The sequence below is a fragment of the Lissotriton vulgaris genome, chromosome 10 (assembly GCF_964263255.1).
Source record: "Lissotriton vulgaris chromosome 10, aLisVul1.2, whole genome shotgun sequence".
Lineage (NCBI taxonomy): Eukaryota > Metazoa > Chordata > Amphibia > Caudata > Salamandridae > Lissotriton > Lissotriton vulgaris.
Window position 1 is genome coordinate 1,000,183,371 of NC_141698.1, and position 15,470 is coordinate 1,000,198,840.

Genomic DNA, 15,470 nt, shown 5'->3' on the forward strand with positions numbered 1-15,470 from the left:
GGAGAACTTTGGGGTGAATCTCCCATTCGTGCAGTTGTTGGCTGTGCCTGCTGAGCAGGTCTGCTATCTGATTGTCTTTCCCTGGAAGGTGTTCTGCCAGGAGAAAGATGTCTTTTGGAATTGCCCACTTACATATGTCTGTGCCAAGTGGGACAGCTGTGGAGAGTGTGTTCCTCCCTGTTTTTGTATGTAGTACATTTCGGTCATGTTGTCCGTCCGGATCTCGACAGTCTTGCGGTACAAGTATTTTTGGAATGCTTTGAGGACTAGGAATATCGCTAGCAACTCTAATTGGTTGATATGCAGTTTCTTTTGTTTGGTTGTCCAAAGCCCTTGTACTGTGTAGTGAAGGAGGTGGGCTCCCCAGCCTGTCAGTGATGCGTCCGCTGTTAGTACTACTTGTGGAACCGGCTCTTGGAAAAGACGCCCCTTGGAAAGGTTTTGTGGGTTCCACCACTGCAGAGAGTTGTGAGCGCGACTGTCTACCAACACTAGGTCTTTTAGTTGCCCTTGAGCCTGGTTCCATTGCCGTGCGAGGCATTCTTGCAAAGGGTGCATTTGAAGTCTGGCATGGGGGACTATGAATATGTAGGAGGCAGAGAGTGTTGTGGCAGAAATTTCCGAATGAGCATTTGCATGCTGGCTATCCTCGCTGAGTTTGGGTATGCCTTTGCCACTGAGGTATCTATAGTGGCTCCCAGATATTGTTGTATGTGGGATTGTTGCAGATGCGATTTTGGGTAGTTTATCGAGAAACCTAGGCTGTGTAGCAGCTGAAGGGTTTTGGACGTGTCTTTTGCACACTGTTGGTACGATTTCGCTTGTATTAGCCAATCGTCCAGATACGGGAACACATGGATGTGTTGCCTCCTGAGATGTGCCGCTACTGTCGCTAAGCATTTTGTAAACACTCTCGGAGCTGTGGTTACCCCGAAGGGCAAGACCTTGAATTGGTAGTGTTGCCCTTCTATTGTAAACCTGAGATGGATGGAAGGGTATGTGAAAATACCCGTCCTTGAGGTCCAATGTTGCTAGGAAGTCTCCTTGCTGTAGTAATGGGAGCACTTGCTGTAGTGTGATCATATGGAAGTGCTCTGACAGTATATATTGATTTAGAGGTCTGAGGTCCAATATTGGTCTGAGGGAACCGTCCTTCTTGGGAATAAGGGAGTATACTCCTGCCCCTTGATGTTGGAAAGGGACTGGCTCTATGGCCCCCTTTTCCAGCATGCATTTCACCTCTTGTTGTAGCAGGGTGATGTGTTCTTTGGACATAGGACGGTGTCTGGGTGGTATGTTTGGTGGGGTAGAAGTGAGTTCCAGGCAATAACCATACTGGATAATTTGTCTCACCCACCTGTCCGTGGTAATTGCGTTCCAGACAGGTAGGAACTGTTGGAGTCTGCCTCCGACCGGTGTTAAGTGGTCTGGAGGTAGCGTGATGAAGTCACTGTTTTGTGGCAGTGGAGGCTCTGGTGTTACTGCCTCCACGTCCTCTTCCCTTATTATTGTTTCCTCTATAACCTCCTCTGTTGGAGTTTTTTGTAAAGGAACTTTGTGTGGTGCCTTTGTATGATGATGACGTTTGGGAAGTATTGCCTCGTGTAGCTGCTCTGTATGAGGAGCGTCGAAAGGAACTTCTATGTTGCTGAAACTGCAATGCTCCCATTGACTTTGCGGTTTCTGTGTCCTTTTTCATTTTATCTAAAATGGTGTCAACAGCCGGGCTAAAAAGGAAGTCTTGGTTGACTGGTTGATTAAAAATGGTGGACTGCACCTCATTCTTAAAGCCCGAAATACGCAGCCATGCATGTCGCCTTAGTAAAACACTGGTGTTAATAGACCTGGCTGCGGTGTCTGCTGCATCAAGTGCACATTTAATGGAGGCGTTTGTGATTAACTTTCCCTCCTGTATGAGGTCATCAGCTTGGGCTTTAAAAGGCTCAGGTAGGTGTTGCATTAAGCTTTCAAGCTGGTCATAGTGCGCCCTGTCGTAACGAGCTAGCAGAGCTTGTGTATTGGCTATCCTCCATGAATTGGAGGCCTGTGCTGCTACCCTTTTACATGAGGCTTCTAATATCTTTGATTCCTTATCGGGGGAGGGGCTTACCCCGTTGTCTGTGAGTTGGCCCTTTTGCGTGCGTTAGCTACCACTAGTGAGTCTAATAGTAATTGCCCTCTGATGTAGGTAGGGTCTGTAGGGGCTGCCCTATACTTTTTCTCAATCCTGGGATTGATCACCTGTGCCCTGGCTGTATCTTTAAATATGTCAGGTGCATGTTTTAACACTCCCTTTAGCATAGGAAGTGTTCTGACACTTTTTTCTGATGTACGGAAGGTGTCGAATAAGAAGTCTTCTTCGACAGGGTCATTCTGCATATCTACATTGTGGTACTGTGCTGCCCTGTCTATCAATTGGTTGAAGACAATGGTGTCATCAGTAGGTGAAGGCTTAGTTGGATAAGAGGAGACATCAGGGATGGGATGGGTGTTGTAAGGGTCAGTTGGCTCCTCCCATGGTACATTTTGTAGCTCAGGATCCTGTGGATAATCATAATCAGCCTGAGGATCCTCCCCTGTGTTTCCCTCATCGTCCCCATGGTGAGAAGGAGAGTAAGGAGCAAAAGGAGTAGTAGGCATAATAGGATAGAAGGGAATGGAGGGGCTTGTTTGGAGAAGTACCAAAGTCCTTCTTTTTCAATGGAATAGGGAAATGAGAGTCAGTGTCCAGTGGCCTCTTCTTTCTGTGTAGGATTGTGACTTTACCAGTCTCTGGATGTATATTTTTGCCTGGTCATCTGCTGGATCAGGATGGAAGAGTTCTTTCTCCACTGTTCTTGGTTGTGACTCTTTTGGGTCGATACCACCTTCAGCCTAGACGACTCTTGGTGCCTTAGTGCTTATCTTCGGCTCGGGCCCTTTTTTCGAGTCGGCGCGTGTTTTTGGGTCGACCGTGTCTTTCTGGTCGACACGTTTCTTGTGCTCGAAAGGCTTCTTTGGTTGACTGTCCTTTGCCGAGTCGATGGTCTTATTCGGATCGACTGGCGTTTTTGGGGCACTTGTCTTCCAGTCGATAGCCTTTTCCGGGCGGATTATAGGCTTCGATACGGCACCCTTTCCGTCGGCGGCCTTCTTTGGTTCGGCGACTTTTGGCACAGTTGGCTTTTTTGTCTCAACGTCTTTTTTGGTGTCGGCGCCCTTCGGCTTGGCGTCCTTTCTGGGCTCAACGACCTGTTTGGGGTCAGCGCCTTTCGGCTCAACGGCCTTTTTCGGGTCGACTGTTTTCTTTGGGTCGACGCCTTTAGGCTGCACGGCCTTCTTTGGGTCGACGTTTTTATTTGGGTCGACGCTTTTGAGCTGTACGCTTTTGCTTGGGTCAGCGGCTTTCGGGTCAACAACCTTTTTAGGTTCTGGAACCTTCTTTGGGATTGCGTTACTTGGTCATGGGGTCTCTGAAGGCTTAGGTTTTGGTTTCGGTTTCGGAGCCGGATGGCGGGGCTGGCAAATGTTTATTTTGATCTTGGCTAAGACCTTTTGGCGATGCCTCGACCAGAGCCTTTGGTAACAGGGTAATTGGTGTCAGGGGCAGTGTACTCACGATTTGCCTCGGTGGGATCTCGTCATCGGAGTCCGAGTAGTCCTCGACGGTGACGATCTCTAGGTCCGAATCTGGAGCTTCTGGAAGTTCCTGGTCATCATCGAAGATGTTGTCCGGTTCCGGTGCCTGTCGCTGCATCTCTTGCCTAGCGGCCCGTCGATTCCGGATGGTTTTCTTCAATCGAAACTGGGCGCAGGCCGGGCAGATTTCTTCATTATGATCTAGAGAAAGGCACTTGTTGTATACTGAATGCTTGTCAGTATGCGGGAACTTGGAGTGGCATTGCGGGCACCTTTTAAACGGGCTCCTTTCCATCGACAGCAGGCCCACGTGGCGTCGAAAAGGCCCAACGGCCCGCTTCGACGACCGTTTGGAGATGGAAAGCTTTATCGAGTCAAGAGGTACCGAGCGAGAACAATACCGTCGAAGTCGAAGGCCTTTTGGCCTCTATAAAAGTTTTGTTTCGATTCCGAAGTTGGAGTGTAGGAATAACATCAGAACCCAATGGCGGAAAAAAACAATCTGAAGATGGAGAAGATAACCATTCGCACTGTAGTCCAGGGGAGGAGTCACCAATCTTGTGATACTTCGAAGACTCTTCCAGGACAACAAAGTGCAATCATCCGGACTCAACACTAGGCGGCAATCTATGCACAGATATGAATTCAGTAGCCCACATACCTCGAACATTGGCTCTCCCCCAACTCCAATGTGGTAGCCCTCTCGTATCCCCATAGTTCTCCTCCATAAAAGGCCCAACCTTATGCTTGTAGGTTGAAGATTTCGATGGCCGGAGATGCTGGTCAGAAGCTTGCACCCTCAAAACCCCTCAGGATGCCTCCTGCATAATGTTTGAGCTTCAACTTGCTCTTATAGATCTGAGGAGATCAGCGAAAAATTCTCTGTCAAAGTGAGGCCCAAATACTCAAAGGTGTGGATACTTTCAAGGGGAAAACCATTCAGAAATGGGGTAAGGCGAGTGGTGTGGCTAGGATTAAAAACCATATACTCAGTTTTTTCAAGGCTGATCTCAAATCCTTTCTGCTCCCAAAGGCACTAAACAGATCAAGAACATTTTGAATGCCCTTCAGGGATTTGGATACCAGTAGGGTATCGTCTAGGAACAGAAAGGCTGGGATCTTCATACCTGCTTGGCTCGGGGGATCATGTTTGCACTTCTCTAGCTGGGCTATACATTTAATGTATAGTAAAAACAGGGTTGGAGCAAGAACACTGGCCTGTCGTAACGCCCTGGTATCGATGATGTTAGCTCCCCATGTTTGCCATATAGCTAACCTCCACATAGTTCCACAGCCTCCTGATAACATTCACAAGATAATTTGGAACCTCATGTTCAGTTAGAACTTTCCATAAGGCCTCCCTTAGCACAAGGTCGAAGGCGGTATGGAGGTCAATAAAAAACTACATAGAGCAGACTACCTCCAACAACTAATTGCTTCCAGTATATAAGTTGCAGTCCAAATACTTGGTCGATGGTAATGGTCCCAAATGTAAACCCTGCTTGGAGGGGAGCTATAAGGCCAATGCCATCAACCCACTCACACGGCCTATTGAACAATATACAACAGAAAAGCATTTGGGAGCTGTCATTAAGGCCGATTAGCCAATAATTACATGGCAGGGACCGTGAGCTTTTCTTATAGATAGGTACAATCTCGACCCCTGCCCAAGTGGGCGGAGTAGGTAAGCCTACCAAAATACAATTGAAATACTTGTCAAAATACGAGCTCCAGATTACCTTATCTGCCTTAAACAAGTCCCCAGGCACCTTGTTCAGCCTTGGCGCTTTTCCTGGAGTGATCTAGTCTATGGCATTAAAAACCTCTCTTATGCTGACGTGAAAGTTACATACAGTCAATTCAGGCAGGGCCCCCCTAGGTAGATCATTCTCTGCATAGGCAGTCTCTACTGTTGTGGCAGTGTGACCTCAACACTGCCAGGTTACATCCTTGCCTCATCGGTGGATCCCCCATCATACAACTCCGCAAAGTGGCTAGTCGATGCTGCTGCCGAGATGTTAGAATTCAACGTGGCAGTTAAATCTGGAGTCCAATCAGCCAGAGTATGCCAGATCTGCGGATGGTCTTTCAATTTCACAGCATTTAGTAGACCTTTCCATTTCTCCATCTCATATTCACGTTTAGCCTTAGCTAGTGAAATTTTGTAAAAGGCCCTAGCTTCCTTGATTGAGTCCCTCTTGCTGCTCCTAATTGCATCTGAAAGTGATCTTCGGGCAGCTTTACAATTTTTAGTGTGCCAAGGAGCCACTTTACCCTTTTTAGGAAGAGATCTACATTGCACTATAAAAAGGTCTTTAAGTATGCAAAACATGAAGTTATGGATGGTATATTGATCGCCCCACACAGTGGTTCTCAAGGCATTCCCCTCCATCAAGAGGACTGCTTCCGAGGCAGTGGCAAGAGCCGCATAAATCTGTTTTTGGATAGTCCTGGTTGAGGCGATGATAACACCACCTCAGCCTTTGGCGATTTCTTGAGGGCACGAGTCTCCTGTCAAATAGTTCATTAGCACTAGAGGAGGCATTGGGCTCCAATGAACGAAGTGTGAGATCCACGGCATTGTGATCACTATCTTGCCGCTATATCACTTCCATATCAACAACTAGGGCCATAGCCTAAAGTCCAACCGCATGTAATCTATTCAGCTCTGGCACCCCTACCGGTTCAACACGTTCCTCCTCTCCTTGTCTGATGAAGTTCTGCCATTACATGCTCTCAATCCATTACTCAGAACAAAATCATTCAGCTGTAAAACAGCAGCTGGCCACCTCTTAATTAGTGGTAGGGTAAGAGCAGGTATCGCCCATAGTTCATTCTCTTCTCCACTAATGTGACCAGACCCAGTATCGGTTGATTCGAAGCAACAATTAAAGTCCCCCATCACTATTCTAAGTGCTTTCATGTGGAAGAGACGCCAGCTGACCGCTAATTAGGTCAATAACTGATAGGTTAGCCTTGTGATTTCCATTCCTAAAATAGACATTATATAACCACAAAGAGACCGCCATGACGACCTTCAGATTAACACACAATATATGGGGGGAAATATAGATCAATCGTTCTGAAGAACATGGAAGAGTGGCGTTAATCCATGTCACCAAGCCCCTTGATGGTCGGCCTCTCCTGCATGAGAGGGCTGGTTGGTTGAAAGAACCAGTTGCCCAGGTTTCCTGGAAAGGACAAATTTCAAATTGGTCAATGAAATTGGCCCAATCTGGACAGCCAAGCTCGTTCATCAGGTTTGCAATGTTCCAGGGTAAATGTTTGCTGTTTCCCACTAAAGCAGTGACCTGAGATGCACTTATATCGTCGTGGCCCAAAAGATCGGGGCCCTTTGCAGTGGATTGAATTGTTCCTCCCAATTACCAAGGAGCAACAAGAATCATCATTGGGGCCCAATGATATCACCGAGGCAATATTTACTCCTGTGCCCATGCCCCTAATGTTGCACTTTGGCCAGCCCATCGCTGGCACAAGTCAATCATTGGCATCCAAATCTGATAAAGGCATAATCCTGTTTCGGGTTTTAAGAGATGGCCTCCACCATGCTCTCTTGTTGTAGCAGAGGCCTTCTTCCATTAGACAAAGTAGGTCTATAAAAACAAGCCTAGCGGAACAATGCTTATGGCTCAACTTGTGCTACCATGCTTATGTCCAGACTGATTAAGCTGCAGCGCCATACTTGAATATTTATAATTTACGACCACACAGTCCACTTCAATGGTTTTCGGATGAGTAGCATATCCATCCAATCCCCCACACCAATAACATATAATCGAATTGGTGCATAGAAAAATCAGCATTACGGGCAAGAAAGTAGCAGACTTTATTCTCGAGTTCCAAATAGCCTTCTTCTTTATCATGGGAAAGAGGATGTAGTCCGGCTAACACTGCCACATAGGGACAACAGTCAGGTGGAAGAGACAGGTGCAACTTGGAGCCCCTCCTAGATGGCTGCAGTTATTGGTCTTGCAGGTGTTGCCTACCCAGACCTTTGTGAAATCTTCCTCCCCAAATCCTCAGCCACTGCTTTGCTGTAGCTTGCGGAGGACGGTGATTTTTCCCCTGTAGCCATGGTTGAAGGGGTAGTATCGTGGGCACAAGACTCCCTTGGCAGTTGGTAGCTCAACTTAGGGAACTCAGTCATAACAATGTGGATTGACCCCACTCCGGAGGATGCCTGACTGGGTAATGGGAACGGAGATGAAAGGGTCATTAAGGTCTCTAATTTCAGAAATAAGTCTCTGCAAGTCCCTTCTAGTGTACTAAACGTATCCACTAACAGTGCTATTGCAGCCTTCACTACTCGCTCAATTTCGTCAATGACCTAACCACAGCCCATATCAGTGGCCATGGCTTTTCTAGTTAAATTGGTAAGCAGTGTCTGCTGGGCGACTGTTGTGACCGGGTCTTTTTGTATACTAGATCGGGAGTGAAGACGGGTATCAGGGCTGGCACAGATCATTTGTTCTTTTAGCCTTCTCATCAACCACTTGTTTCTGTTTTGTTTTTTTCTTCAAGACCACTTCACCTGAACTAGTGGACACATTCTGGGCTATGTCCATCAGGAGCCCCCTAAAAGGGTCCAACGTGGGATCTGATCCTGTGGAATCTGTGGGATCTGGGCATGGTATGATGGGTAGATGCACTTATGCTTTGGCTGGTCCCCCCACGAGGTCTATTGTGGTGATACTCAACAAAGTGGTCCCCCTCAGAAGCGGTAAGCCCTGCCCTCCTTCTGTATCCAACGATAAACACCTCTGCACTAGGTCTATCTCCCTTGCAACAGCGTTCACAGCTTGTGCCAGGAAATCATCCAAAGCAAGTGGATCAGGGGTAATGTCCTGCTCTCTGTCCATTGTACGCTTTCCCATAATTGTTGATCCTGTTGTAGAGTCGATAGAGTTGATACAGTGGAGGACGTAGAGCTCTTGAGGAAAGCGCAATCCCACTGGCAGCTCTGCCCTTCACTTGGCTGTCAAGTGACAAGTAATGCACTAATGGCAGAGATGCAAGAAGAGCATTTGATAATCAACTGCAAATGGCAAATAAACTAGCAGAAAGCGCAGGCCAAAAACAATTTTAAAAGTCCAGTACACATGCCCTGGCCTTGTTGGTAGTGCCGCCTCGTCCCACACAGCTAAAGTTGGTAGCGATATGGAACAGTTGGAGCAGAAAGGCAGTACTTCAGCACAGTATAGTGCACAGTATAGTGCAACAACGCATCACTGTGTCACCACTGAGGATGCCCCCTGCCGTCCCTCCGTCCTGCCGTGCACCCATGTCCGCCAGTTTCTGCGCGTGAGCTGGGTACAGTGGCGGTGGGCAGCCAAACCAACTATAGTGGTGCCTATGGAGGTGGCGTTGGCTTCAAACTTATAACTAAAATGGTGATCTTGTGCTCAGGCCCCGTCAAACCCCACAGCAGTTGGAAAAATCATGAGGACAGAGAGTGATGCCATTTATTTGAGAGTTCATGAGAAATGCGGCCAAAATAGAACCAACTCAAATATCTGGACACATAAGATAACTAAGTCTAAGATAGACCCTATAAAAAAAACACAGAACATTAGACACACTATTGTCTCAAAAACTTGATATGTTTTACAAAAGTACGAGGATTAGGATTTAAAAATCACTATCTGCAAAGGAAAAAGCTTCGTAAACTTAGAGGCCCCCAAACATTACATTAAAATTAACAAAATACAGGAGTTCTGCTTATTTCCAGAAGACATATATTTTAAGCAGAGTGGTAAACATTTGTGTTTCTTGAAAGACATACCTGGGCAGTGTAGAAAATTGGATAATAAAAAGAAAGAATACATATTGAGTTAAATATTATTTAGGCAGAAAGAAGTTTCAGGAGAAAGAAGTCATAGTTTGTGGAAAATAAATCGACCAACATATCTAAATACTTTGTATGGGTCCTTACCTCTGCCATTAGACACCCCAGGATATATAAAGACTGTCCCCACATGTGAGGTAGTTTTCCCATAGGCACCCTTTCAACTGTGTGAGGATTCTCATATTCTTCATTCACCTATAAACAGGAGCAGTTGATTACATTTCCAACAATTTACCTGCACACTGTGCACATTACTTTCAGGGTTCTTGCACCAAAAATATCTTTACAAGAAGAAGCCAAGCAGGAGGGCTTAGTTTCCCATGGGCACAGGAAGAGACAGCACTGGTTTCACCTCAAAACCATCCTTTTTTAAACAACTTTATTTGTTATTATTCCATCTAAAGACAGTTGTACAGTACATCAACAGAACTAATAGTCATGCACATGAAGGATGCATAAGTTCCTAATAACATTGCGGCATACATAATGTATACAGTTCAAGTAAGTGTCCGTACAAACCTCCCAACACCAGGTTCATTCCTGAGAGTACACATCCATGCCTTACAGGTGGGGTTAAATTTTTATGTTTTTATGTCAAGCCCTTTTCTCTTATTTCCTCTGAGATGGTTTTGTTCATCACCCAGTTCAGCATTATCTACGAGCTGTTTTATTGTATCCGACCATTCGCTTACGGCCTCTTCAGCCCTTTCATGTGTTGTGTCCTAATGGATTTTAATCGTAGCTCTTCTGCCAGGATACATGCAATCATAGCTTTAATCCATTACAAAACGTTGGGTCCCCAATTTGGTAACAAATGTATTGCTATACGGTGCTTTGCAAAGAGTAGGCCTAGTGTTGATCATTTGTGTAACATACTTCCATTCTGAGTTTTCTTACAATGCTCAATAGGCTGTGAAGTACTGATGTCGGGACTTGGAGAATTGTCACTTATTTAAGTCGTGTCACCACCTCATCCAAGCCCCCCTCCGACCCCCCAGTGCTCTATTTATCCAGGTCATATAAAGGAACAAGGTCTCTCCATTCAGCACGTTTTATAGGTAGTGTGCCCTCATCCAAAGTTCCTCCAAGAAATCGGTGTTCCCAGTTTGATTTGTCATCACACCATTTAGATGCATGCTGCAGCTGTGGGGCAGTGTAGTAGAACTCCAGGACAGGTAGACCCAGTCCACTAAGCTTCCTATCCATTTTCAGCACCTCTAGCTGGACCAAACTTTTTCTGCCTGTCCACACCAATGAAACTAAGAAGCTATCCAACTCCCAAAAAGCTGATCTCGGCGTAGCATACATAGTAGTTTGTAGTTCAACTAGGCAGCGGGGTAGTAGCACCATCTTTGCCAGTGCCATTCTCCCCATTATCGAGAGTGGGAGTTAGTACCAAAAATGTAGTGAGGCCTTAATTCCTACAAGAACCTATTGGTAGTAAATTGGTAGTGTAAAGCAGAGGTATGCGTAACCCGGATTTCTAAATATCAGAATGTTCTAAGTTCCCAAGATATTCTGAAATCAAGTAAGTAAGGCTGGGAGCTGCCTTCTAAGCCAGACATAGGGTATAGCAGTATCCTATTTCTGTAATATCTGCTCATTTATATGGAGGCCCAAAACCAGCACAAATGACTCGAATTCCTGAAGGAGGGCGGGAACAGACACCCGAAGCGGAGTCACAAACACAAGGGCGTCCTCCACATACACTGAAACGATATGCAGGGATTTCCTAACCTCATTCCCTAGAGCTACAGCCTCAATCACAGTTGTATGGCTAGGAGCTCCACTGCCAAGGCAGAAAGCAGTGGAGGCACGGGGCATCCTAAGGTTCATGTCTATCTGTGCACACTTGCCACCAGTTCTGCCCCTTGCCATCAGGTCCAAATATCCATTTAATTAAATTCGGACCAGAGCCCAGTCTAGCCAAAACATCCAAATGTATACTCCCAACCGAAGAAGTCAAAGGCCTTTTCAATATTAAGTGCCACAAGGGCACCTTCCAATAGAGAACTCTCCATGCACATCATGCCATGTCAAAGGCACTTAAGTTTCATCATTGTATTGAAACCCATGATAAAGCCACACTGGTTTGTGTATACGTGCCCCGTCTTGGGCAGGCACCAAGTGGCTATCGTCTTGGAAAGCACTTTTGTATCTATTTTCAACGTGGACAGAGGTCTGAAGGAAGCAGGTTCCAGTGACTCTTGGCCAGGTTTGGCACCAGGACTATTATGGCCTCCCCCATGGAGTCCAGTAGAGGTGCTTTCTGATCCCAAAGCCATCTTCAAAAGAAGAAGCCAGGCAAGAGGAATTCATTCCCGTTTGCACAGGAAGTGACATTGCTGCGTTTTGCATAATCCAGCTCACAGGAAGTGACATCACTACCACCCTTTTCCTTCTTTCAGTCAAATCCTCAGGGCATCCCAGCACCTGGGCCTCCCCAGCACCGTGGCCGTAGCTCCTGTGATGGCAAACAGATCACCGCAGGCCTGGCAACAATCTCTAGATATGGTGGACGGGAGACCGGCTAGTGTGATGGAAGTAATGTCCATTAAACCTTTGTTATAATGAAATGAAATGAAATGAAATGAATGAATGAAATGAAATGAAAAGCGTTTTTATTGAGCGCTACAGCTGCCCTGAGGCGTCCAGGCGCTAGGACTAGAACAGTGTCTTCCAGGGAGACGATCAAGGGAAAGTCAGGGTTTAGTTGAACAGAAAGGTCTTAAGCTGTTTACGAAAGCTCGCCAGATTGGAATTGCTTCTCAGATGACAACGAAGAGTATTCCATAAATTGGAAGCATTATAGGCAAAAGAGCGGCCTCCTGATCTAGCTCTATAGATCCTAGGGACTTTAGCCAAAAAGGCATTTGATGAGCGGAGTGATTTATTAGGCTGGTAGGGTAGAATCAGGGCGTGATTAATCTCTGGACCAGTTTTCCAAAAGGCTTGGTGAGCAATACACAGTGTCTTGAACTTAATTCTATCCCTAATGGGGAGCCAGTGTAGAGTTCTTAGGCCAGGCCTTATCGAAACTCTACGTGGGACTCCCAGCAATGTGCGGGCTGCACAGTTTTGTGTCTGCTGTAGTTTTTGCAGACTGTACTCCGGGGCCCGAGGTACAAGGAGTTGCTGAAGTCAAGGCGAGATTGAATTAAGCCTTGAATCACTATCTGCTTGGCCTCAAAGGGAAGAAGAGGAAGGATTTTTTTGATCGTCCTAAGGAGGCCAAAGCAGACTGCCGATACCTTGGTTGCCTGAGTGTTGAAGGTCAACGATTTGTCCAACCACACTCCCAGACTTTTTATGTTATCTCTGGGAGAGGGGGGAGCACCCATGCTCAGAGGCCATAAGAGCTCCAAGGTGGTGGGGGCTGCAGGGCCTAGGAGCATGAGCTCCGTTTTATCATCGTTGAGTTTCAGACAAGACATCGTCATCCAACTCTTAACCTCTTCCAGGCAAGTCGTTAGGTTGGTCTGTGGTTGACAGTCGTTCCCTCGCACAAGGGAGACCACTAGCTGGGTATCATCCGCGTAGGTAATGATGTTAATACCATGCGGACGGACAATCCCAGCCAGTGGCCTCATATATGCATTAAAAAGTGTAGGGCTCAGCGAAGAGCCCTGCGGCACCCCACAGCCCAACGGCCTGCTTGAAGAGACGGCTGAGCTTTCAAACACCTGGAAGGTGCGGTCACTCAGGAAGGACTTAAACCAGCCCAAGACTTCTCCTGATATTCCCAGATCGGATAGACGGTTTATGAGGATTTTATGGTTTACCGTATCAAAGGCAGCGCTCAGATCGAGGAGGATCACTGCCACTGATCCTCCCCGATCCAAGATCTGCCTTGCCTCTTCTGTCACTGCCAACAAGGCAGTCTCCGTCCCATGTTTGGGGCGGAAGCCCGTCTGGGAAATGTCGAGCAGATGGTTACGCTCGAGAAACTCAGTCAGAAGAATGTTAATATGTTTCTCGAGGATTTTGGCAATCCAGGGGAGCAATGAGATCGGGCGGTAGTTGCTCAGATTGCCCGGATCCAGAGTGGGCTTCTTCAGTAGTGCCCGCACCATGGCATGTTTCCAGGCCGATGGCACCAACCCTGTCCTTATGGAAGAGTTCAGAAGCTCCAGAAGTGTGGGAAGAATGACAGTGTCAGCCAAGATCAATGCACTAGGGGGGGCAGAGTCCAGTGGAGAACCAGACTTTATTTGATGCATCAGGAGCCTGAGTGTTTCAAGATTCATCAAGGTAAAATTGGCTAAGCAGTTCTGAGAAGAGTTTCCTATTTTTGTATCTGGGTCTGAGTTAAGAGTAGAAAATTCTGTTACCGGATCCGGGAAGGAAAGATAAATTGTGTTTACCTTATGAAAAAAGAAATTGACTAGTTCATTACAACGGGAGAGTTATAGTTAAGAAAACATTACTATTTCTATACAAACCAAAATTTAAAATATACAAACATTACAAATTCTTACGTTATTCCTTAATATTTATAAATTAAGCACTACCTTTATATCAATATAACTTTATTTATTCTTTGGCTACTAACAAAAGTTAAACTACAGAAAAACGTAATTTTCTAAACGTATACCTTTAATTTCGAATTTGTGCAGCACTTTCAAATAATTAGAACATGTACACCTCCATGTAAACTCTATTCAACTCGGTAAACATAGATTACATACATTATCTATAACTCGCACCTTCTCCATGCACTGTTAATGCACTGTTAATACCATTTTATATTGTCTCACTTACACCATGTAAAACTAGTATTACAAGAACAGTTATAATATTGCAAATCAAAACTTTTGTAAGAACAAAGTGCATGGTAGAGTGGCAAAGTATTGTTAATGTAGTGCGGCCACCGAGTTGAGTATACTGTGGTGGTGCGCAAGTAATTATAATTTGAAGGCGTTGCGTACATGTAAGAGTGGGATAATGTATAATGGAGTGTCGTAGAGTGGCATATCCTAGAGTAGTGGGGAGAATGGAGTTGCATACAGTGGCACAGCGTAGAATGGAGTAGTGTATAGGGAACTAGCATAGAGTGTAATGGCGTAGACTGTAGTGGTGTGGAGAAGACTGGACTGGCGTACATTGGAATACCTTATAATAGAGTAGCCTACAGTGGAGTGGCATACAGAGGAGTGGCATAGAGTGGAATACCATACAGTGAGTTGCATACAGTTCAATAGTGTAGAGTGGATTCGTGTAACATGCAGCAGTGTACAGTGCAGTGGCATACAGTGGAGGGTGTTAGAGTGGAGTACAGTGGAACAGCGTAGAGTGAGTGGCGTACAGTGGAGTGTTCTAGAGTGGGCTGCCGTACAGTGAGTGTGGTACAGTGTAGTGGCATATACAGTGGAATAGAGTGGAGTTGCATACACTTGAGTAGTATACAGTGGAATAGTGTACTTTGGAGTGGTTTGTAGAGTGGAATGACGCAGAGTAGAATAGCGTAGAGTGGAGCGGTATACAGTGGAGTAAGTTACAGTGTAGTGGCATACAATGGAATACCATAGACTGGAGTAGAGCGTTGTAGAGTAGAGTGGAATAGCGTGGAGGGGTGAATGCAAGTAATCCCGCAACTTCACCGGGCAAGATTTACAATATGGCGCCCAGGCTGAGGCACAATGAGAGTGAGGGTAGCGGTCCAGTGACAGCATGGGACGTGTTGTGGTCACGTCAAGAGTCGTCAACCAGTAGAGGAGCGGGCAGAGAACCGGAAATGGAGGAAGTAGATGAGAACGCAAAACCAAGTGCCGGAGCAACGAATAAAGCGAACCAGCTGACGGACAACATAACGGGAGGAGAGACGCCTACCCTCGAGGAGACAGGAGGAGTCCCTGAAGATCAGTGGGAAGACACAGAGCAAGAGTAAGCAGCGGAGCGACGAGAGATTCCGCCAAGAGGCAACGCCAGTGAGTCAAACCGACCTGGAAAGGAAGAGGGCGGTGTATTTAAAACCTACTGCTTATCA

The 15,470-nt window shown here is 46.2% G+C and overlaps 1 protein-coding gene across 3 annotated transcripts in view; it reads right to left on the reverse strand.

Moving 5' to 3' along the window:
* The window catches only part of PHKA1 (phosphorylase kinase regulatory subunit alpha 1), a 1,293,387-nt gene that overhangs the window by 843,792 nt on the left and 434,125 nt on the right, over positions 1 to 15,470 (reverse strand). For all 3 annotated transcript variants that reach the window (XM_086942009.1, XM_086942008.1, XM_086942010.1), the window contains exon 12: positions 9,572 to 9,679. In XM_086942009.1, coding sequence (XP_086798135.1) covers positions 9,572 to 9,679 — 108 coding nt within the window. The remainder of the gene's footprint in view (positions 1 to 9,571; positions 9,680 to 15,470) is intronic.